The 24023-nt window shown below is 41.4% G+C and overlaps 1 protein-coding gene across 4 annotated transcripts in view; it reads right to left on the bottom strand.

Moving 5' to 3' along the window:
• Positions 1–442: 442 nt before the first annotated feature.
• myh11a (myosin, heavy chain 11a, smooth muscle) overlaps positions 443–24023 on the bottom strand; it is a 39555-nt gene continuing 15974 nt past the window's right edge. For 2 of the 4 annotated variants that reach the window (XM_017304616.1, XM_008409120.1), the window contains exons 4-42: positions 20454–20481; positions 17211–17310; positions 17082–17108; positions 13747–13839; positions 13584–13647; positions 13204–13302; positions 12879–13022; positions 12685–12780; positions 12489–12607; positions 12235–12387; positions 11961–12134; positions 11648–11821; positions 10965–11079; positions 10661–10851; positions 10463–10584; positions 10307–10376; positions 10069–10229; positions 9840–9948; positions 9085–9216; positions 8725–8931; positions 8504–8641; positions 8296–8419; positions 8041–8212; positions 7191–7403; positions 6950–7094; positions 6634–6840; positions 6400–6504; positions 6144–6296; positions 5808–6056; positions 5455–5667; positions 5156–5368; positions 4912–5073; positions 4468–4596; positions 4291–4379; positions 4080–4203; positions 3782–3990; positions 3435–3543; positions 2801–2973; positions 443–1387 (exon numbers count right to left, since the gene is read on the bottom strand). In XM_017304616.1, coding sequence (XP_017160105.1) covers positions 1258–1387; positions 2801–2973; positions 3435–3543; positions 3782–3990; positions 4080–4203; positions 4291–4379; positions 4468–4596; positions 4912–5073; positions 5156–5368; positions 5455–5667; positions 5808–6056; positions 6144–6296; positions 6400–6504; positions 6634–6840; positions 6950–7094; positions 7191–7403; positions 8041–8212; positions 8296–8419; positions 8504–8641; positions 8725–8931; positions 9085–9216; positions 9840–9948; positions 10069–10229; positions 10307–10376; positions 10463–10584; positions 10661–10851; positions 10965–11079; positions 11648–11821; positions 11961–12134; positions 12235–12387; positions 12489–12607; positions 12685–12780; positions 12879–13022; positions 13204–13302; positions 13584–13647; positions 13747–13839; positions 17082–17108; positions 17211–17310; positions 20454–20481 — 5435 coding nt within the window. In that variant the 3' untranslated portion in view covers positions 443–1257. Of the gene's footprint in view, positions 1388–1867; positions 1901–2800; positions 2974–3434; positions 3544–3781; positions 3991–4079; positions 4204–4290; positions 4380–4467; positions 4597–4911; positions 5074–5155; positions 5369–5454; positions 5668–5807; positions 6057–6143; positions 6297–6399; positions 6505–6633; positions 6841–6949; positions 7095–7190; positions 7404–8040; positions 8213–8295; positions 8420–8503; positions 8642–8724; positions 8932–9084; positions 9217–9839; positions 9949–10068; positions 10230–10306; positions 10377–10462; positions 10585–10660; positions 10852–10964; positions 11080–11647; positions 11822–11960; positions 12135–12234; positions 12388–12488; positions 12608–12684; positions 12781–12878; positions 13023–13203; positions 13303–13583; positions 13648–13746; positions 13840–17081; positions 17109–17210; positions 17311–20453; positions 20482–24023 lie in introns of all 4 variants that reach the window. The other 2 variants (XM_017304622.1, XM_017304620.1) reach the window with 2 other exon arrangements.

The following is a 24023-nucleotide window of genomic DNA, read 5'->3' as shown; positions in this document are numbered from 1 at the left end:
CAAATTCCAGGTTTACCTGAAGTTGAGTTTGTCTTTTTAGATTTTACGTAGCTCTTTAACATGCAGAAACCCCGTCAATACTCTGATCAATAAGCTCAACAAGCAAATGCATATTTCTACATTTTGCACAAGAACCAACACGATGGAAGATGAATTATTTCGCCAACTTGTATTTTTTCCAATATAAGGAATTTACTTGAAACAAGCTCTTATTGCTTGCAAGTTAATTTTGTGCCAAGATATTTGCACTTGAAGTAAAACCTTAAGATTTTGTGTTTTTGCAGTATTGTGTTCTTCAGAGACTTGCCAACGACCAATTATTAAAAAAATAATCAGGGAAACGACTCAAACCGTCCGACGTATTAGACCTGCCCACGTTCACCTTTCATTCAGCCTGCTTACAGCTGGCATGTTAAGTTGAAGTTAAATAAATAAATAAAACTCTGTTTTTTTTAGCTCTTTATTTTTGTGCAAGTGGTTCAACAATTAAAGAATACAACAAAGTGTCATGTAAACAACAGCTGATTATATCGAATGAGACTTAGTTTAAATGTGACTGGAGGAGAATTGTAGAACATGTACATGTAAATTTGAACAAATAGAAAATAAAAAATGTGCCCAGTGCCATATAAACATGTGGTTCATGACTGATTTTATAGGACATAAACCTCCTCTGTCCTCTAGGGGGCAATCATGAGCACAACAGCACAATGAAAGGTGCAAATAATGTCAAAAAAGTGGCTTTAAAAACTCTGGGTTAAATATTTGATGGGATATAAAAGTCAGCACTGACTGGACGCAGAAAGACTAAACTCTGCACATCCAATCTGAACCCATTTCAGTGCTGCTGGAACAGTAACAGCAGTCACAGGCAACAGGACGACAGGAGTTACACGCCTGCTTTAGATTTTAAAGTGGGTGTCGATTAAAAGGCATTTCTGTGTACAAAACATTACATGAGGAGGAATCAGACATTCAGTGCAGTACAAAAAAGAAAAACAAAACAAAAAAAAAAAACAGTGTTAGAAACAGCAAATCACATCAACGGAGCCACCCGAACAACTCCTCTTTGTGAATATCAAGTCCTTCTGAACGTGTGCTTCAAAATAATACGCCGTTAACTACTGGAAATGACAAGATAAATGAAAATATATATTAAGAAGTGTCACGAAGGATAGCGAAGCAGGCTTTTGACATGAACTTGTAGGTGACAGCCATCGCCCCTGAACTTTTATGTCTGCTTTTCCAAAGTCCCTCCTATTCTGAGGACTTTGTTCCGTTGAAGTCGTTTTGGGAGTCTCCGTCCTCCTCCGAGGCATCCTCCATCACCCTCCGGCCTCCGCCCATACGCCGCGGCGCGCTGCTGAAGGACGGCTCGTTTCCGCGCCTAAAAACGCCACAGAGAGATGTGCACGCACGAAGAAGACACACAAACACACGGTCACATTGAGAGCAGCGATGCCGTCAGCTGGTTAGGCGGCGTGTAAAAAACCCAGGCAGGTGTTGCACACTGCGGGGAGGGCCAATGAAACGCAGAACGTACAGGTTGTGCTTCGGTTACTGCTAAAGCACGCTGGTTATCGTAACTCATTTAAGTCCTTGCTCAGGAAAATGAGTTTGGTTTATGACAATTAAACCAAGCACCGAGAGAAAGATGGCCACCAGAAAACAGGATTAAGGAGAACTCGATGGTGAAATTCCAGATTTGAGGAATTTTTCCCCCCATTTTAATTAAGAGAATAATGAGCCATATTTCTCTCAGTTAGGCTCAATGGAAGAAATAAGAGCATTTAGAGTGAGCACGGAGGATGAAAAGATTGTAAATGAATGAGTAATGGTGATGGGGGAACTTTTAATGCAGAGGTACCTGCGGTGTCACTCCTTAGGCTCAGGGTTGCCTCTGCAATAGAGAGGGACAGGATCGTTTTGCTTCGACTCAGCAAATGGAAACATCTTTCATGGATTTAAATGTCCAGGAATAGTTTTGTAGTAGAGAGTCACTCTTCAGTCAAACTGGACAATTTTCAATCTCAATTAAATCCAGGGACTCTGCTGAAAGCATTGTTCAAGAAAGTACACAGCTTCTTCAAAACATTAAATCACAAAATTTTATATATATATATATATATATGTATATATATATATATATATCCGTTGTTTTATAGATTCATCCTTTTCAGGAAGCTTGCCACTACCTGGATGTCTAAAAGAAAGTACATAAAGTTTCAGACCCTTTGAACTTTCACTTTTTTTTTCTTCTTACTGCCACAAATTTAAATGTCTTTAGGAGATTGTATGTCAGAAAGTAGCACATAACTGTAAAGTTAAAGGAAAATGATGCGCAACTCCAGAGAATTTTAGCAATAATTGACAATTGTCCAAAGAGTATCGGACCAATCCGACTTTGCCTGATCTGGTTTGCAGTTAATAGGGTCCATTTTTAGATACATGCCTCTGAACACCTGTAGATTGAAGATATTTTGCTACAACTATAGTTGTAGCAAAAGTGTGTGTCTCCAAAAAAACATGATTTATCCACAATTTCTTTTTAGGGTTTTATTTGTAGAAATTCTTAAAGTTGTGCTTCCTTTTCCTTCCACATCATAGTTAAGCTCAAGTTTGTGTATTTTCTGAAACCACCAATTTCAGTATATATCAGTAGTGCTGGTACTATGACAAACTGTAAAACTAATTCGAGGACTACAAATACATTTTCAATGGCAGTACATTGGCCAGCTCCTTTTATTAGTGTCGAGGATAAAATAAACCCATAAATGAGGTCAAAAGAAAACCGTCCTACCTGAGTTTGTTCTTGAGGGAGCTGACCTCGCGGCTCATGGTGTCATTGGCCTCTGTGGCTTCATCCAGCTCTCGCTGCAGCTTCCTGCGGGCTGCTGTAGCGCGCTGAGACTCTTCCTCAGACTCCTCCAACTGCCTCTTCAGCTGCTTCATGCGAGTATTTGCCTTCTCTGCCTGGTGGATTAGCAAAAGTAATATCCTAACTGAGAGCATGTTGCTTTTTATTTTGAAGTTTTTGCTAGCAAGTATGTGTGTGCACAAAGTCATCTCGACAATTGCAGCAGAGAACAAATCTCGCTGCCAAAGCGGCATTTTCTGGCAAAAACTAAAATGATGCACCAACACCCTAAACCTAATAACTGCTAAGCATGGTGGTGGGTTTGCTTTGCAACCATGGCAGCTGGGCACATAAAAAAAAAAAAACTATTTATGCAGTTAAATCTCACCTTTTCTGCAAGCTAGTGAGTCAAAGAGTATATTTTTGATCATCTGATAGCTACTGATATTTATTTATGTATGAAAATGTGCTTTTCACCATGACTGCAATGGAAACTGCAGGCATCTTTTTGTTTTTGCATAAAAAACAAAAACAAAAAGAAATCCTTATTTATTACAGATTGCTTGGGTGTTTTTACCTGATCCTTGTATTGCTCTGATTGTTTCCTTTCATCTTCAAGCTGTATCATCATGTCTTTGAGCTTCTTGTCCTTCTGGCGCATGCTCTTGGCAGACGCCTGCTTATCTCTAAAGTGATAGAAAAAAAAAGTTCAAGTGCAATTTTATACCAATAAAGTAAAAAGTAAAATAAAATGGTGTGTAAAGTTAGACAGTGATATTTTAAAACCAATCAGACTGCTACTTTGTGTGATTTCAACCCTTACTGTAAATTAAGAGTTATTTAGGTTTGATCAATCATAAAGTATGACCAGCAGTCAAACAAGTTATGTTTGAAAGCTACACAAGGATTTAATTTTTCCCCAACCTGTTCTCCTGCTCCAGCTGCTCCTCCAGCTGTGCCACCTTGGCCTCCAGGGCAGAGATGGAGGACTTGAACTTGGACTTGACCTGGTTCTCCATCTCCTGCAGCTTGGCTTTCAGCTCCTTGTTTTGGCGCTCCATCTGCTGCCGAGCGCTCTCGTTCTTCTGGGAGGTGCTGCGCTCCGTCTGCAGCTCGTTGTTCAGCTGCTCCACCTGATGAAGACACGCATCCAGAGTCAAGGTTCGGGGCTGGCAGTTTTCATTTCGCCGCGATCCGAGCGGCTCCTCTGGGGTCAGGTCACCTGCTGCGCGCTCTTCCTCAGCCTGTCGTTGAGGATCTCCATGTTGCCCTGCTCCTCTTCCAGCTCCTCCTCCAACTGGGTTATCTTGGCTTCAAGTCGACGTTTCTCATCCGCCAGTGCGGATCTAAACTCGTGGATCACAGTGAGGAAATGTCAAACGTGCGCTCTGTTTACCCCAACGGACAAAGAAAAGCAGAAATCGTCCACCCACTTTCCAGAAGAGTTGCTCGCCAGCTCGTCAGAAAGTTCGTCTCTCTCGGCCTCTGCCTGCTTCCGGGCTCTTTCGGCTGCAGCCAGCTCCTGGAAACGGATTAGAGGGGCTTCCTGTTACTAAGCATCCTCTGATGGCACAGAGATTTTTTACCTTGTTAGGAATTCATCTCATCACCTCCTGCAATTGCATGAGTTCAGCCTCCAGACTCTTGGCCTTCCTCTCGCTCTCCTTTGCTGTGGACAGAACTTCCTCCCTCGCAGCACGAGCATCGTCCAGCTCCCTCTGGTAGTCCTTCATCTGACCCTGGATGCAGAAACGCAGATAAAAACAGGGGGTGACGAGGTATACGTCAACATGATTTGTTCGTTTGGAATGTTTACGTGGAGCCAGGCACTTCTAGTGTTGTAGTAACTACAGATGGTTGTAGCAGAGTAACCAAGCAATCAGTTGCAGGGCTTCTTATCAGAGTTTATGCTGTCAACAACTAGAAAAAAAACTTTTCTTGTAGAGATAATTTGTGAAAAAAAAAAACACAACACACATTATAAATGCACAAATGTATGAAAACCTACCAAGACACGGGCATCCATCCATGCTCCTTCATCTCCTCACTCTCACCTGGAGCTTGCGGAGCTGCTTGATGGCCTCGTCTCGTCCCTTATTGGCCGTCTCGATCTGTCCCTCCAGATCCTTCATGTCTGTCTCCAGCTTCTTCTTGGCTGCTGCGGCCTGGGCCCTCTGCTTACGTTCATCTTCCAGCTCCGTCTCCAGCTCGCGGACCTGGAGTCGGTGTGGATTGTCCAACATCACCGATAAAGTGTCTTTCAACGCCGGGCTAAAAGGAATCTGTCCCGGTTCTGACCTGTTTGACCAGTTGCCTCTTCTTCTCCTCTCCCATCTCGTCCCGTCCCTGAAGGTCTCGTTCGAACTGGGCCTTCAGTGCCTGCATGTTGACCTCCAGACGCAGCTTGGCGTCTTCGGCCGCCTGCAGCTCGTCCTCCAGCTCCTCCAGCTGGGTCTTCATCTCCTCCACCTGGGCCTCCAGGCCTCGTTTGGACTTCTCCAGCTCGTGAACCTGCCGTCAGCACATTTTCAGATTAACTGGGAGGCTTAAAGTCAATTCAAGGCCAAAATCTGCTGGCAGACATTTTAAGAACTAACATTTTTTCCCACATCATCCTTGGAACTGATCAGGTCTTCCATCTCCACCCTCAGGGCCTTGTTGGCCCGCTCCAGCTCCTCTCTGGCATCCTGGGCCTCCTCCAGGGCCCTCGCCAGCGACAGAGCCTTGGTTTCCTTTTCTCTGGCCTCGGCTTCTGCACGATCCCTCTCATCTGCGTATTTACTGGAGATGCTCTTCTCCTCAGCCAGCATCTGAAGGTCAGAGATGATGAAATCAAGAACTGTATGCACTTTTATAACAGAAACATTTCCCAAACATTTAAATTTAAACTGATTTCTGTCCAATTAAAAAAATAAATAAATAAGAGATTTTGTTTTCTGGTGATATTCACCTGGTCAAACTTCTTCTGCTTCTTCTCCAGGTTGGACACAATCTGTCTCTGGTTGTCTAAGTCCATCAATGTGTCCTCCAGTTCCTGCTGCAGGCGGTTCTTGGTCTTCTCCAGCTTATCGAAAGCCGAGGCCTTCTCTTCGAACTGAGTGTTGGCCGCCTCCAGGTCTCTTTGCATTCGCTTTTTCCCCTCCTCCAGAAGCTCTATGTTACCCGTCATCTCTTCCACTTTCTTCTTAGCATCTGATAACTGTCAAAAAAAATAGTAAAACAATCGACTCCGTTTTCTACATTGATAAAAACAACAACTGTGGAAAAAGAAAATGCGACTCCTGACCTGGATGTTGAGGGTGGAAACGTGTCGTTCCACGTTCCTCTTGGCCTCCATCTCCTCCTCCAGCTGCTCCTGCAAGCTGTTCTTGTCGTCTTCTGCTTGACGCAACTTTGTAGAGATCTGCAGTTTCTGACGCGTCTCCTCGGCCAGCAGCTCCTGCAGATGCACAGCGGCTCAAGAGAGTCATTGCTTTCATCACAAACTTGCGCCGCTGGAAAACATTCACGCTGGAAAAAGTTACACACGTTTCAGCACAAACCTGCGTGTCTTGGAGCTGCGAAGAAAGGCTGGTCACATCTTTGCTCAGCTTGATGTTCTTGCCCTCTGCTTCGTTCAGTAAGTTTGTTACGCTCTCCAGTTCAACCTGCACAGAGAAAATTCTCAATTATTTCTGCACCCCGGTACTTTAAAGTTCCCATTTTATTTCTGCACTGGTGCTTTTAAGAACAAAAAAGGGGAACAAAAAAAAAAAAAAGAGAAGAAAATAACTTGCAGTGATCTTGGAGCAGCGCTCTCCCAGCTCAGCCTTCTGCTTCTCACTGTCAGAGAAGCGCGACTGCAGATCTGCCACCTGACCCTCCAGCTTCTTCCTCTTGTGCTCCCCGTCCTGTTTGGCCTGAGTCAGTGAGCGCACCTCAATGGTTAACTCAGAAGTTTCCTTTTCCAGAGCTTGTTTAGCCTTCTCCAGATTGGACTTCACCTGAGCAGAAGATGGTGACGACGTTAGCATCTACTGGGATAAAAAAACAACAACAAAAAACAAACAAACAAAAAAAACACTGCGCGTGTGTTTAGCGACCCAGGCATACTCGTTTGGACTGCTCCAGCTGCTCAGTCAGCTCCTCCACAGCTTGGGTGTGTTTCTGTCGCATTTCCTGTATTTGGGCCTCATGCGTGCGGTTCTCCTCGTCAATGGCTCTCTTCAGCAGGGTCACCTCTTGTTCTCGTTTGGCTCTGCAGACGGACAGCGAGGCACAACAGTTTTTATGTTTTGTTTTTTACAAAGAAAAGCTGTTCTTAACATGTTCTTTTCATTTCCATATGACCAACCTTAACTCTTGCTGAGTTGCTGTTGTGTCCAGAGTGTCTTCCAGCTCCGATTTGAGTGCCTCCAGCTCCTCGCCGAGGTCGCGCTTGATCTTCTCCGCCTTGTTCCTGGCCGCTCGCTCCGAGTCGAGGTCCTCCTGCAGGTCGGAGATGTGACCCTCCAGCTCTCTGATCTTCTTCAGCGCGTTGTTTTTCTGGGCCGTCTCATCTTCTAACCTAAGAGGAATAAGGGGTAAACCTGGTGTCAACTTGAACTCAAGCCAATATTTGGTTACTTTTGAGATCTGGTTTATTTGTCACGTTGCAATTCCAAGTTTCATTTGATCATTTTATGTAAATAAACAACTACCTGCATATTTGTGGTGTGGAAGACAAAGGAAAGACGATACTTGGAACCATGTTTTACTTAATGTCTGGTTTAAAATATAAAAAGTTTATAATTTGCATGAGCAAGAAACACTACAAACACTTTGAACATTTTACTCACAACTGTTCTCAGAATGGATGAATAGCATCTGAGAATGTGTCTAAACCTTGAAATTGATATTTAAAGTTAAATTTAGGTCCATCGTTCAATTCAATTTATATGCTAAAATACTTCCAAGAGAAATCAGCTTAACTTGCTCTTATTTAGGACAATCTGAATGAAGGTTGTTGAATTCAACTGAAAGCTAATCTTTACTGATTGTTAGTAAAAAATCTTTTTGACATGACGTACCATTTTTCTTCCACCTCATAAATAGAGCAACAGAATTATGCCCATTACATGAAATCGAATAATACTTTATAACAAGAAAAGAAAAATCAGTAAAAGTCCAAGGGGTATGAACGTTCTGCAAATGCAGGGTGTCACCTGGACAACGCGTTCTGTAATTCTTCCTCCTTCTTGGCCAGCTGAGCCTTAAGGTCGGCAATCTGGGCCTGCAGGTCGGCTATTTGCTCTTGCAAGTCGTTGGACTCTGCCTCCAACTTGCGCTTTGCCTTATCCAGCTCCTGCCGAGTTTTTTCTTCTTTCTTCAAGCGGACTGGAACGGCAGAAAAGTCAGCTCAGCAACCTCTTTGTTAAAACTTTTTCTTTTTTCATGCTTCAAGATCTGACTTGGATTACCTTCCAAATCCGAGATCATGGACTCGTGTTTATTTTTGAGCTTTGTGAGGTTTTTGGATTTCTCCTCTTCCTCTGCCAGATTGGCACTGAAATCAGCAATTCTTTCCTCCATCAGCTTGCGCTCCTAAAAAGCCATCACAAATAAAACTCCCTCAGTGTGTGACAGCCAGAAATCTGGAATAAATTATTCTGGGTTTGCAAACCAGACCTTCAGCAGCTTGTTGTTTTGGTCCTCCATAACCAGGATGTCGTCCTCCAGCTTTTTTATCTTCCCTTCACACGTCACTTTCTCCAGCTGCAGCTTTTGACGGGCATCCTCTTCTTCTTCCAAGTGCTCCTCCAGTTCCTTTAGGAAAAAAAAAACAGCCATTAGTTTCATCACCTGCCATTATGGACAAATGAGCAGAGAAGTGAAGGTTCAGATCAGACCTGCATCTGCTGCTGCATCTTCTTCTTGTCCAGCAGCAGTGTCTGAGCGCGTTCTTCCTCTTCATCCAGCCTGGCCTCCATCTCATGGAGGATCTCCTCCAACTCCTGCTTCTTCGCTGCCAGGCGGACCCTCATCTCCTCTGCCTCTGCGTACAGCTCGGTCTCGGCCTGGAGCTGCTCCTGCAGGGCGTTCCGCTCCTCCACAATCTGCAGGGCACAGAGTCAAATAGTCAATTCTTCTTTATGTTTGCTTAAAAGACGAAAAGAGAGGCTTAAGCGAGCTGGAAACTTCATGTCTAAATATCTAGCAGAAAGGTCTGGAAAACTGTAAAGCATGTGGTTGTTTGCGTCATCTTTTACCTGAGTGTGTTTCAAGGTAATTTCTTTTAGCTCTGATTCAAACTTGGTCGCCACCTCTTTGGCTCTGTTCAGCTCGTCCTCCTTCAGACTCATCTCCTCCTCTTGTCGGGTCACTTGCAGCAAAGGCTTGACCTGCAGGTGGCAAACGTAGGAAAAATATTTTCAAACTGATGTTAAATTTAAAGTCGTTTTAAATCATTTAAAATCATTTATCCAGTTATTTCCGGGTAAATGAAAACAAATGTATGTTGTGCACAAAAGTGCTTAAATGAGCACGTTTGTAAGTGACAATGTTTTGTAATTTAACTCAATAAGGTTTATTTTAAATTTTCATGCAGCATAGAGCTGCAACATTTCCCTCAAAGCGAAAAGCTTTCCATGTGTGCACAAGAGAAAACTTTTTCTGTTGAAGACATACATTTGTGCCGAATTATTGTTGGTAAATCATGCCTCTCTATCTATTTTAAGCTTAATTTAAACTGCAGGCTTGTGGCTCAACTCTTATTAAAGCAGATTATATTGAGTTGTAACTGCATCAAAGTTCTGGTATTACTCTGCAGAACCTGCTGCAGGCAGGGAATCTGCAGTTGGAGAAGAAACTGATACCGACATGTTTCATCATGAAGAAGGCATTTAAATAAGTTAATATTAACTCGTGTGAAGAAAACTCAGTATTAAGGATGATCTTGCACAACACTAAATATAAGCTACAAAACAGCGCTACACTGTGACATTGTTATCCGTTAGGAGCAGACCTTTGTGAAGAGTCTCCACCACTGCCAGTTCCTGAGTTTAAGGTAAGCGGCACAGTTCCTTTGGATCACTTTCATGGCCGTTAGCTGCTGCTGCCTCTTGGCAAATGCCCTTTGAAAACAAAGCAGTTAAAAATAATTTTTTAAAAAAAGAACATGAAATCATAAATGTAAAATCATGTTGAGTAAGAGCAGACAAAATTTTGTGCACGAAAGCTTGTGCGCTCCCTACTTTCTAGCCAGGAAGCCTCTCGCCTGAGCCTGGAAAGCGATGATGATCACGGTGATCTTCAGATCTCTCTCCTCTTCCAACTGGGCAAGCACTCCAGTTCGGAAGAAGATCTTACTCTGTCCAATCCTGTACAGGTTGGGGTCCAAGTCAAGATGCTTGATCTGCACAGACGTAAGATTTTAAAAGGACTTTTTAGGAAGAGCAGCGAGATGAGATTAAAAATTTTAATTGTTCCCACCATGAGGCAGCAGGCTTGTTTGCCGTCCATGAAGCCTTTTGGAATAGCACTTGCAGCCAAGATTTCATATCTGTAACAGAGACGGACAGAAGTCGCAATTACCCAGATTTATCATAAGCTGGAGATCAAGACCGATTCAAATGGTTTTACAACGACCTTTGACGGAACTCCTGGAAAACGATTCGGTTTGGAAAACCTTGCCGACAGATTCGGATTCCCTCCAGCACACCGTTACACCTCAGTTGCTCGAGCACCAGGTGTGCATCCAGCTTTCCTGCCTGAAAAGGTTCGATTTTAGTATTTTAACAGCAAGAGCTTTAGCATATGATGCAAAAGCTATGCGTTGTGCTTAACCCTCTTCTCGTGGTTCGGGATGATGCATCTGACGAAGTTAGGCTGGGTGTTGTGTAGTGTTGTCATGAGTTTTGCCAGAGACTCCTTATAGAGCTGTCCCACAGTACGAAACATTCCCTTCTTGGTTTTTGACCCGCCTGCGGAGCTGTCCGTCATCTTGGCTATCGTGTCCAGACCAACCACCCGGTCCGCTGAAGAACAAAGCGTAAACAGAGCTTGTACATTTACACTATATACGTTTCTATGAGGTTAATGTAGGTGTACTTATGAGAAATAATTATTTTTTGTGCATTTCATATCTCACAATCTTTCCAGAGGTCCTGCACAAATTGGCTGGAGGAGTTGTTGAGCAGTGCTGTGACGTTGTCATTTAGAGGGTCCATGTTCTTTGTCAGCCAGGCTGTGGCGTTATAATCTACCTAAAAAACAAAATCATTACACAACCTTAGTGGATTTTCCTTCTTCCTATAAGGTGTAAGCAATCAAAGAGGAAACTTTTTTCAACAATACAGTGCAAAAAGTTTTAATCTAGTCTTCAGAGAAATACATTTTTGCTTTGTTAAAATAACTGGAAGATATGAACAGTTTGATAATGAACCAATTATAAACCAGCTTTTTGTCACAAAGAAGCAACCTCAAGTCGTCTTAACTGGCCTCAATGTATGAAAATTACAAAACGACAATATGACAAAAATAAAATCCATATTTTAGCTTTGACGGTCATTTAGAAAGAATCAAGAGATGGAAATTTGGGAAACAACATGTAATGATCTGAAAGATCTTTATTACAAAAATTAAAAAAGAAAGAAAGAAAATCACCCAAATAAAAAAAAAAAAATTTAAATAAAGTTTCTGAAGGTTTTTCAAAGGAAAAAAAAGACCATTTTAGATTAAAAGAAAATCTTCCTTCTTGAAAGCAAAGTATTAAAACAAAAAATGCATGAGTAAAACAAGAACGGGATGCATTTGTCGTTTCTTCACATTCACCTTTCCAGCATAGTGAAGAATGGAGAACTCTGTTTTGTCTTTGAGCTGCTTTGGTTTGGCAAACTTCACATGGCTTCCTTGAGTGTTCATGAGTTTCTCTACAAAAGAGATATCTGTGGCTTTTGGGAACCAGCACTCTTCATCCAGCAGGGCCAAGATGCCTGGAGGATTGTTCTGCAGAGGATGCAAAATGGGACTTAGCAGTAAAACAAACTCATTTTACATTTTAAACTTCCTCTGTGCGTAGAAGTGGAACTTGTTGTTGCAATGTGTTCATTCCACTGGCTATTTTTAACGTGTTGGTACTCGTTACCGGCCTCTCAATGAGCTCGATGCAGGGCTGCAGGTCAAGTCCAAAGTCGATGAAGTTCCACTCGATGCCCTCCCTCTGGTACTCCTCCTGCTCCAGGATGAACATGGTGTGGTTGAAGAGCTGCTGCAGCTTCTCGTTGGTGTAGTTGATGCACAGCTGCTCAAATGAGTTGTCCTAACACACACACAGCAGAAGCTGCACATCACATGTCCTCCATCTGTGCAAAGCATTTGTAGTCACACAGTGATGAAATGTGACTGATAAATATGTTTACCTCAAAAATCTCAAAGCCGGCAATATCAAGGATTCCCAGGAAGGATGCTCCCTGGCGTTTGGTCTTGTCCAATGTTTTGTTGACGCGGCCCAGGATCCAGCGGAAGAGTCGCTCAAAAATGGCCTTAGCCAAAGCTTCGATAGCAAAATCAGCCTAATATAAAAATAAATAATAAATCCACAACAAATCAAAAGCACTAACTGTTATAAGGACTTCAAAATGAACCTGTAGTGTGTAGTTTTAATTGGTTTGACCTGCTCTTTGGTTTGTGCCTTCTGCACCACCTCTCTGCCCACTTTGATACGAGGGGTGAGGATTGCTCTGGTGAAGTCCGTCACGTTGATGCCCTGCAGGTGGCAAACCTTCTGCGCCGCTGGGGATGTGAGAAAAAAAAGAGGTTAAGTAATAAAACCAACAAGCACGGAAATTTGTAACGTAAAGGTTTCTAACCAGTGTTGTCCGGCATGGTGGCCTGCTCTTGATTCCTCTCTTTCTTGAACTCAATGTTTCCCAGCTGCATTACCGTGGAGCAAACCTTCAATATATCTGCATCATTAAGAGCAAACACACGAAGTAGACCGATTAAGGTGCCGCCGCTGTGTGAAATTTGCAGGCATCTCCAGGCACAGAAAAGCCGCCGTTACCAGTTCTTTCCTCCTCCGTGAAACCCATGATGTTCATCGCCTCCATGGTCTCCTCGAACAGTTCGTCGTCTTGCTGTCCAGAGATCTGAACGTGGCCCGCACTCAGGAAGCGGTAATTACTGAAGGGCTCCAGAAGAAGGTCCTCTGATGATAAAATAAGCAAAACAGTCAAAAAAAACTTAATTACATCATTGGGAGCATGCTCAGCTTTCATTTGTCTTGAATTTTTTTCCCCCCCATTTATAAAAATTTGCGACTCCTTGTCGGTATGCTCTAAAGTACAACGTGAGAACAGTTTAAAGCTTAAAGATAATAATCATCTAACCTTTCAGTTTGTCTTTGGCGCCAGCGATCATGTAGTAGAAGATGTGAAAAGCTCTTTCCGTCTTTGCCTGCCGGATGCACCGGGACTTTTCCAGCAGGTCTGAGAGCAGCCCCTAGTTGAGGATCACAAATGTGCATTCAGAGTAAACAGCATATAGATCCCTGTTCTCCCCCTTTGCAATTATGGATTGAATATGCAGAAGCTTGTGTTCGCAACAAACTACGGAAAACTTCAAGCGGCATGACTTCATATGTAGGACACAATCTGCTAGCTGTCATTTTAATCTCTTCTGTACTTCTGTTAAAAAGAGTTGTGGCCCGATGAGACTGCAGATGGGTAAGTAGCTAGAATAGCTGCGAAAAATCTCATTAAAAGGATACAAGTCTCAATGTTGGCTCCAACGATGTAGCCCGTCACATCAAAGTTAATGCGGATGAATTTTCCCTGAGAGAGAGAGATGAAAAGGAAAAGTGAGCTTTTCATAATGGACTGGAAGATATCATACATAAATAAAATATATATTTCATTTAACCACAAACTCACAAATCGAGAGGAGTTGTCATTTTTGATGGTTTTGGCGTTTCCGAAGGCCTCGAGGATGGGGTTGGCCTGCAGGAGCTGCTTCTCCAGCTCACCCTGGTGACATAAGCAGGTGGCTCTCGGTGAGTGTTTACCACGATAATGACATGGGATAAGAGGAAGAAGGCATCAAATAATTCATCTATTTGATTCGCCGCTACTAAGGCATTTCATAGCGAGCAGTAAAAGGCATAATTACGCAGAATCAAGAAAAGTCTGTATTAGTTTACGCAAACTTATGTGATAGATTTCGATGGATTAAGAATTATCCAAACATATTTTCCGGAGATGTAATTTGTCTCCAGCAGAAGTGGCTGAGTGAATGTCTGTAACCGAGGCGGACAGCCCATCACTTTGAATCGAGATAATCCTCCTGATCAAAGTGGCTCCTTTTGTCTGCATCGATGTCAGGAGCTCAGGACCTCTACATAAACTGCCTTAATTAAAAACACCCACTGTGTAAATGAGCTAAAGCCTGGAAGAGAAAGGAGGGAAAACAGAAAACAATATAAAGAAGTCGCTCTTTAGATAGACGGTAATTGATTTATAGTCAAAGTTCATTTTAAAAAGGTCATTATTTGAATCCCTGGAATTTATTTCGATCTTGTATAAATTTAATGTTTCTGGAAAAAAAACTTCTGTACCAAATGTGGCAAAATAAAAGCTAGTCTTATGTTTTAGGGAAAAGGAGAAAATACAGACCCACTGATGATGTGCTGCTCAGAGTTCAGGAAAACTAGAAAACAAAGGGAAGAAGACAGAGCACAGCAAGGTGGAAGTAAAGGGAAAAACTTGCATCTCATGAAATGTAAATATAAACTTTTAAGACAGATAAGCAGCAGGAGTCAAAAAGACCTGAAAAGGACAGAGAGGAAAAAAAAGAAAAGAAAAAAAAACATTCCTGAAACTATTTCTGTTCGGACTGGGAGCTTCTGGAACTTAGAGGAAAGAATAACCAGGCAATATTTCCTCTAGACACCCAAAACGTGTGTGAGATTAGTAGAAAAGAAGTTACTCACTTAAAAAAACATTAAAACACATAACCTAAGGCAGAATATGATCACCAAAACCTTTTCCCCTCACTAAGTAAAGGCTTTTGAGATTAAATACCCACCACATCAACAACACAACCAGGAAATTCAGATAAAAAAGTAAAAAGCAAAAAACTCCATGCAACAAGTGTAATAGAGTGGAACGACACATGAAATAAGCTCTGAACACAAAGTACAAAAAGAAAATGTCTAAAATCTGCAGTATAAAGCATTTCTGCTCCTTGTCAGAGCAAATGAACATCAGTGGGTTTAATCCTCACTGAAATCCCATCAAATCAAAAGCCTCTCATGATGGGTAAAAACAGAGAACTCAAAAGCTTCAAAACTTTACTGTGGCAAAAAATGAATGGCACTGGTTTCAGATTGCTTTAGAAATTTCTTAGCCATGACGAGGTGCTCCGAGGAGTCGGTTTTAGAAAAACCTGGAGGCAGGCACCGTTTCTTCCCATCCTAAAAGTAATGAGAAATGAACTCCATGCACACTCACTGCTGAAGGATGTTAAAGTTAACAGCAGAACATTTGGACAATCCAATGAACTAGAGGGAGAACATAGTCTGGTGACAGGAGACCAGAATTACATTTCTGAATGTAACAAAATGCACCGTGTTTGGAGGACAAACTGGAGCCAAAGGTTAAGTGACGGTGACGTTTGGGTTATTCTCGACAAGGTGAGACAAGTGTGGAGCAAAACAGACTGAAAAAACACCAAAAGGAAGCTTTTAACTGGTTTCAAGGCCGGACAACAAAGCCACTGAAGCCCCAGTCAATCTGACTCAAGCTGAAAAACCTACGAAAGTGTGGATGAATCTGTTATTTTACCTTTTCTACCCGGTACTAGACAAATTTTCAGTAAATGTCTCCTACACTTCTATGCTGTGTTACTTCACTGATTGCATCCAATTTATGGAATATTTTGTTTTGGTGTGATTGTGGCAGAAATCTGGAGCAAGTTTCATACCAATGGCCACATGAAAAAAAAAAAAAGAATGAAAAAAGAATCACTTTACTGAGAAAAGTTTGTTTTTTCGCTTCATCAATTTGTATGAATCCTCCTTTTTCACACCGTTTTGTCTTTAGGTAATGTGCCATGGCATGAACACTTTCAGAACCTGTCATGAAAACATAAGATAAAACCAGTGGCGCAAAAAGTGGGTATGCAGGGTATGCAACGCATAGGGGCGCAGCACCAGAGGGGGCGGCGCGCCGATGACGTTTTCCCATACACTTCAGCGCGCCTTACGCTCCTTCAGCTCGCGCACATAACGAGGTAATTAGTAGCGAGTTTTACCCTTCACGTATCCTCGCCTCGGGGGTGGGGGTGGGGGATTTATGTTTTCGCATCCACCTGAATAATGTGTAGTTGCACCACTGGATAAAACAATAAAATATATGTAGTTAGGGGATCTGTTTAAAAATTGCAATGATGTCTGGCAGCCATTCATATCTTAAGTTGAAATAATTTCAGCAGATAATTTTGTGTAAAGGTCAAATGTTGGTTGTTTTCACTTATGCACAACCTGTACCTTTCATGGGCTGTTTTATGAATACAAGGTGGATGCATGTCGGGGTAATGGATCTGGTATAGGAGGGATTTCTGTTGTGTGTGTACGAGTCTTTGTCACTGTTTTATGAGGCCTATGTAAAAAACACAATAAAAAGACATTGATAAATAAAATCTGCAACAGAAGAGTCAGTGAACACTTCCGTGTACCTCACAAGTAGATTATATGCTTAGAAGTCAAGAGGTTGTTGGATTTTTACAGACAAAAACAGGAGATGGGCATGCTCACACTGTGCTCGATGATCTGTGAGAGACTCTTTCGCTGCTGCAGAGAGTTTGGTTTGATCTCCAGCGGCAGAGAAAACCACCAGTTTGATAAAAATCCCGTCTCAAGGTAGGAGAAGGGGCTGCGTTCATCACTGCGTGTCAGTACTCTACTAACCATCATGCAGTCTGAACAAGCCAGTCGCCAGAGTAAAACGTTGCATTTTCTTTTAGGAGGACTTCCAGGAAGTATGCCATCATTTTATTCCAGCGAGGAGGCTGTTCTAAATAAGCTATAGCTACTAGTGAGAAATGTTGAAGAAAACACCATCTGATTTTAGAAAACTGGACACCCTGGAGGTAGAATAACGCCCATTTGGTGACACTAAACTTCATGCACTTTTCAAATGGCACACACAAAAAACAAAACAAAAAAAACAAAAAATAAAACAGCACACTTCAGGCATTCCCCTTTACTCACGTATGCAAACTGTGATCCTGTTTGTTGCTATTTGAAGGAAATATACAGAATTAAACTGGGCAGGTTTCCTTTAAGAGTGAGGGAAGTGACTGATGGATCCGAACACAAGTTCTTCACACAGATACCTACAGCGCTGCTGTCCTTTTTGCCTTTGTGAGACGAGGCCACAAGAGCCAGATACTGGATGACCTTCTTGGTGTTCTCCGTTTTCCCGGCACCAGACTCTCCTCTGAAGAGCGGGGGAAACAAAGTAAGAGCAGGATTAACAGATCCCAAGAGAGCGAGAGAGAGAGCCATAAGGATAAATACAACTGACAGGATTTCTGTTCACAGTTCAACAGTCCAGTTTAATTTGATGGGAATCATGTGCTGCAGAGATAACTTCACCATTGCCTGACCCAAAGTAAAATCTGACTTGCCGTTATGTAATCTGATCCTTTGATAAAGTGGAATTTTTCAAGTCTGAAAATTCAGCTGATCTAGGATTATTTAAGTCATTTCAGTCTAGCATTAAAACAGGACAAGTAGGGATCAAAGTGCAACCATTTACCAACACCATTCATGGGCATCAGGTCAAAATGATGCATGCAGTGGTATGCATCCTATATTTGGATAAATGCCACTTTTCAAGTCACAAAGACTCAAAACATGGTTGTGTGAATCAAAAACAACCTGGAATAATTCTGCCGTGATACAATTATTCCTGTAATAAGAATTAGCAGAGTTCATTTAAATGAGTTGTTGTCCTACCAAGAACTTTACTTTAAAATATTCTCAAGAAATTGGCAAAAAGGTTGAGATTATTCCAGCAGCTTGATGTTTGCCGGCTTTATTAGTCAAATAGTTTATATACGAGGTTGGGTTTATTGCCCCTTTAATATAGTGTTCAGGTTTTAACCATCCTACTTCCCAATTTCACCCTCAACATTAAAAAGAAATCTCTTCAGGACGCAAAGAAAAACCAAGAACCACTAGCAAAGATTGACTGAAAGGATGCCAACACCTTCAGGTTTGACTGACATTTATAGAGGCTCACATGGACGAGGCAAATGTTTTCTGCAGATAGTTTTATGTTCAGAGGAGACAAAGATCAGGCGTTTGTTAAAAGCTGCAAGGGTCACAATGACAAAATAAAAGTTTGAAGGAGTCCAGGTGGCTTTCAAACCTTAACACACCATATCAGGCAGACCAAACTAAGGCTCGTTACTGGTCACTTACAAATCTCTTTTGTATCTAAATGAAAGTTACGGGGAGGCAATCAGACCGCTCTAACCTGAAGTATGTGCTGCTACTCCTTTTTAAAGACACTCAAAGGTTTTCACAAAGCAACAGGGACAGATTCTTTCCCTCCACACAACAAACTTGGATACAGGAGTCTGATTAAACCCAGAGACGTCAGGCAGAGCACACGTGCAAGCTTGTTCGAGGGTCCTTAAAAGGCCTGGGGAACTCTGTGTGTTAGGCTTTGGCAGCTCCGAGAGGAATCCAACTGTGGTGTCATGTTTAGGCTGAGTAAGGACGTACAACATCCAGACTGGGGCTGTAGACATTTGGGAATACTGATTAAAATGCATCCAAGATTTTCTCCTGTTCATTAATTTTTGACTTGTCATCACTGGAAGTGACTTGACACTTCCAGAAGCAACTTTATAATTATGTTCAAACTCGTGTTGAGAAACGTTTATCTTGCCTCTTCTATGGAGTTTCACTTTTTCTTTTTAAAGAGGAAAAATACCCACATAAAAAAAATTAAAAAAAAACTTTTTTAGACTTTAAACAATATGCAGACAGACTGTTGAGTGTCAGAGCACAAATATGGCAATGTGGTTTTGTTTTTGCGTTTTCAGATTAAAAAAAAAAAAGTAAACTATTATTGGGGTGAATGTGTGTGGGAAGCTCCTTGTACTTTATACTCCTCATAGATTTCACTCGTATGTCCTGCCCCCGCCTCTTCCAGCTGTCCATTACACTGGGTTTCCATCTGCCAACTTCTGCCTCAACTTCTGTCCAGCAGCCATCATTATTTAATCTCCTTCAGGCCTCAAGAGTGACAAAAGAGGAGGCAACTAAGGATATTTTGCAAGCAAACTTTTTATACTTTCCACCTAAGCTGATCTTTCCATTCTGCATTATTAACATTATTATCTAGAGAAAAAGAAACCATGACATTGCTGATATATGTCAACATCTACAAAATGCTTTTACTACATTTCTAACCATTTTCCACACTAAACTGAGTTGAGGGATATTATTTAATAAAAATTTAAAAAAATCTATTGCCAAATATTTCCACTCATTACTCCAGAACTGCAACATTAACTTGTCGTAAAATATCACATAAGATACAAAGTAACCAGTGAAAATTCACACAGGTTCAGCGGTTTTAAAGCAGAGGCCTGTTGAGGTTTAGAAACCACAATGGTTGTATAAAAACAATGTTTAAGACGAGGTACAGTTCAACATCCTGACAGCTTCTCCCTCTAAACCCTTTTCATTCATGCTCCACACAAATTTTCCCTCAGCGTTAAACATCTGATATTTGCCTGGTGGTATAGAGTTATCTAAACTTTTCCAGTTTCCCTCTGATAAGGAAGCATAATCGCTGAGGAAATTGCTTGATAGGAAAGAATGCACTGCATCCTGGTTGCAATAAATTAAGAGCAAAGATGGGGAAAGCCTTTTTCTCTCAGCTGGTTCAGTTGAACTCAGGACACCCAGACGTTTCTGTCCAAATATTGAATGAAGTTATGCAATCAGATCTGTCTGAGCTCACTTTGAAAATGGAAACATTAATTATGCATTTTATGTAATCTGTTGATGTGTGCATTTCATTTGTACAGCTAATTTCCCCCCCTTGTCTTTACTTTAAGTGGTTGCATGCAACACACCTGTACTGCCACTGGATGAAGCTGGGATATGACATTCAGCTTGAATGATAAACCTCTATTATTATATTTAAATAAATTTTTTTAGTAAATAAACAAGCCAAAATTTAATTCAAGATAATGCACCAATTGTCTCTGGATGTCTCTGCAACTGTTCAAAAATTCTCGGTAATTTGTTTAGTTCAAATAAACAGAACTGAGCCCAAACATTTTGAGAGCTAATCTGGTTCCCCTATCAGAGTTCAGGACACACTTCCTGACCAAATCCCTGGGTGACAAGCAAGGACACGGCTCTCCCAGAGAACTGCAAAAACTTTAGCATGAAGAGACAAAAAAGGAGTTTTCATTTAAACTTTTTTGCCGTTTCATTTATTTTTGGCATCTGGTTTAGATCTCTGCTTGCATCAGCGATATGCGACTGTTCTGCAACATCAGGTCACATAGCGCAACACAAATGCGAGAGACATTTGGAGTTTGTTTCACTTACGTGCAGAGAATGGACTGGTCCTCACGATCTGCAAAATCAAAGAGAGTGGCGGCATTAGATATTTATGGCAAGCGATTCAGCAGCATGTGAACAATGGGATGAATTCAGTTCAAGTGCAAAAGAACTAAAACTAAATGCTGTTTAGATGATGGTAACGGAGGTTCTCGTTTCGGTTCATTGATGTGGTAAAGGGTCTGAACTTGCAGTGGTGAGACGAAACATTTCCCCTCGGACAGATTTGTTATTTTTGGTCACACTTGATAGTTTCAATGCAGCTCAGTTTATTTACAGAGCCCAAATTCATAAAAAATACAACATCTAATATAAAGGCCACATTGCAAAAGAAAAAAAATCTCTTTATATAGAGATACAGTGAATTCAGCTCAATCATGCAGATTCAAAGTGACATCCATGTGTTCCAGTTCAATGATAGTTAAATTCGTTGGCAACGGAGAACGTTCCACTCACAAAGAAAAATGCCAAGTGTGCATTTACATCTCGTACACTCTTGATCAAAATGTGTTCTGGTCTGCGCTTGACTGGCAACTCGATAACGTAAATGTAAACAAACCACAACATCTACCGACCACAGACTGGTCTTTCTTCATCCAGAGTTTCCTTGCACTGCACTGGCTTGCATAAATAACCAATCACAAACAGCAAAGCAAAATACTGCACCAAGAAGCAGACCTAACTAAACAAAAGCAAAACATTTTTTTTATATAAATATCTGAATTTTGTACCCTGAGGATATTTGGTCATGCATACTCAGCATTGTCTATTTTAGGTAACATTTATTTCAACTTACTTTACTTTAAAATGCAACTAAAATTACAAAAACAAAGCTCAAGTATTGTTTTGTTGGATGTTAAACTTTGTGCCATGAGAAATTTGGAAGTAGAAGGAGTCTGTAAGAGGGCAACTGTTCTTGCACAGCACTATACATAAGTCACTCAAAATAAATGGCTTCCAACTCTGATACATTCAGTTCAGCTCTGTTTATGATCCAAATGCAGTTTGATTAGCTTTACAGCACTCTAAAAATACTCCTGTGTGAAAACCTGAGGTTCAAGCAATGTGAAACTAATGTCACACCACAACAGCTTTTATCCAACTAACTAACCTGAGTGATTATTCATGCGATTCAGTCCATGTATACAAAACACCTCCAAGCTCGATGCTGAATAGTCGAGAGCAACTGCTGCAGCAGGAGCATCACTTCATTTAATATTTAAATGTCTGGTCAAACCATAAGTTTCTTCACAGATCTACCCCACATATAACACAAGCCAGTGCAGAAGTGGTTCGTTAGTGCCAACTTGACTTTGGCCACTTCCCTCCATTCCTCGTAGGCAGTCACAAAACATGCAGCCGGTTCCTACTCTGCACTTCCTAATTAAGGCAGAGGGAGAGGGAACGTGCGACAGTCAGATATGTGCGTTTTTGAGCACTATCCAAAAACACCGCTCACTCAACAAAACCTAAAAGGGAACAGAAATGCTTAAACACGTCTACGAAACCGAGTCAGACATATGGAGTCAATACGATTGTCAAAAAAGGCCAGAGATTTCTACACCTGTAAATGTAGTGGGGAGTGCAGAGGAATAAAACGGTTTTCTGCTGCAATGAGACACCAACTCCCTTCTGGGAATTTCAATTTTTTTTATCTGCTGCACATCAAAGACTGAAGGGTAATTTTGGAGGCCTGGGATCTCAGCCAAGCTGGAGGCTGAATGTTTCAAAGCTTAGAGTTATCTGAATTTGTGGTAGTTATGACTCCAACATGAGAATTGTTCCTGCTGGACTAGTCGGTGTGAAACATCCCACTTCACTGGTTTTAACTTCATGGGAAATACAGCCAGCATTAATGCCAACATAAACTAACTATGTGGCGTTAAAAATAACTAAGCTGAAGCACACATTAAGCATTGCTGGTCATCTTGGAGGAACTTTTAAGGACTTTTCAAAATAGACAGGCAGATACTTGTTGATTTCCTCAAGTAAAACAATATCTAGAAGTTAACATGGAGAAAAAAAAAAGTAATTTCTGTTCTACCATCACAAATGGAAGCTGGTGGAGAAAAGGTATGGTGGAGGACCTGTGACAAAATGAGGCAGTTTCTCTCCTAAAAGCCATGGGAACCTTCTTCGAGAGCTTTGCCCCACATCAATGAACCGAAACTTTTACACATACCAGAAGATTTTAAATAAAAATCCAGTGAACTCTGCCAGAACATGAACAGGCAGTCACTGCATCTTTCAACAGGATAATAATCCAAAACAATGCAGAAATGATCTCCCAACCACAAAGTTCAACCTTTTTATAAAGACCTCTTCGTCTCCATGTCTAAATCCAACAGAAGACCTGAGGGCATAAAAGGCTTAACATGACTCCCGGCGTCAATGGGAGCGAGCCAGTTTAACCTTGTGGCCAAGTACATACCATTTTTAGCTCAGCAAAGCCAGAGGTCCACTCTGAAATGCACAGCTTCCACTAAAGCCACATAGGGGGCGATATTGTGCAGGTTTATACACCCTCTCGGAAGAGGGAACAAAAAACAAAAAGAATAAGGGGATTTTACACCACAATATCACTGCATGTTTTTGATCCCAGTTTTCCCTGTGATAATTTATCCACACTAAGAAAGCAGATTTCTGCTTGTGGCACCCCTGTGACTGCAAATATTATTTCCCCTCCATATAAATCTGGGCTTTGTGCGGACATCCGCAGAGACCTCTCATGGACTCCGGGGATGGGGGGGGGGGGGTACAGATGACAAATTTTATTCACACGGTCATAAAGCGCACTAGGAGGTATGAATCTTGTGAAATGTTACTGGAGAACATGTTCTATTGGCAACAGGTCAGGTGAAAAGGTGACATTAACAGGAAGGTAGAAGGTAATTAAAAAAAAATAAATGCATTAAAAAATGCAGTTTCCCAAGTCACGGTTTTTTTTTCTTCTATACATCTTTACCAGAGGTCACAATGAAAACATTATTGAAAAGGCTATTTACAAATTCAAAGGGGTGGTCCATAAGCTAAATTATGCAGATCTGTCATGCGTCATCCGTCCTAAACAAATGTTTATTCTGAAGTATAAGCATAAAGTTAAAAAGTTTTGTTTTTTTCCTGGTTTGAGCATGTACATTCCTGTAAGGTACACCGTTCAGTCCTGAGCTGTAATGGTGCTTCTTCTGCAAAGGATAAATTGAAGACATATAATCCAAACACCAGCAAAAATACCAGTCAATCCACCCGTTTTCTTGTTTACCTCCACAGCTACAGTGTGTAAATATGAGCTCTCACGTAAACATAAACTTCCTGTGTGCTGGTTTTTCCCAGGAAGTCTTGGATTATGGTTGATCAAATTTGATATTAACATAAAACCATAAATGGTTTCTTTACATTTCTTACAAATAAAATTCTGAAAAATTCAGGGTACAAATGAATTCTGCCCCCTTTATTTTGACTGCTCTAAATAAAACAGTTCCTTCAGTCAGGAGTCACCCACTCACCAGGGTGATGGTCTGATGATCTGTTAAGGTCTCAGCGGTTTATTAGAGAACT

The sequence above is a fragment of the Poecilia reticulata genome, linkage group LG1 (assembly GCF_000633615.1).
Source record: "Poecilia reticulata strain Guanapo linkage group LG1, Guppy_female_1.0+MT, whole genome shotgun sequence".
In the NCBI taxonomy this organism is placed as follows: domain Eukaryota; kingdom Metazoa; phylum Chordata; class Actinopteri; order Cyprinodontiformes; family Poeciliidae; genus Poecilia; species Poecilia reticulata.
This window is presented reverse-complemented; position numbering and strand designations above follow the sequence as displayed.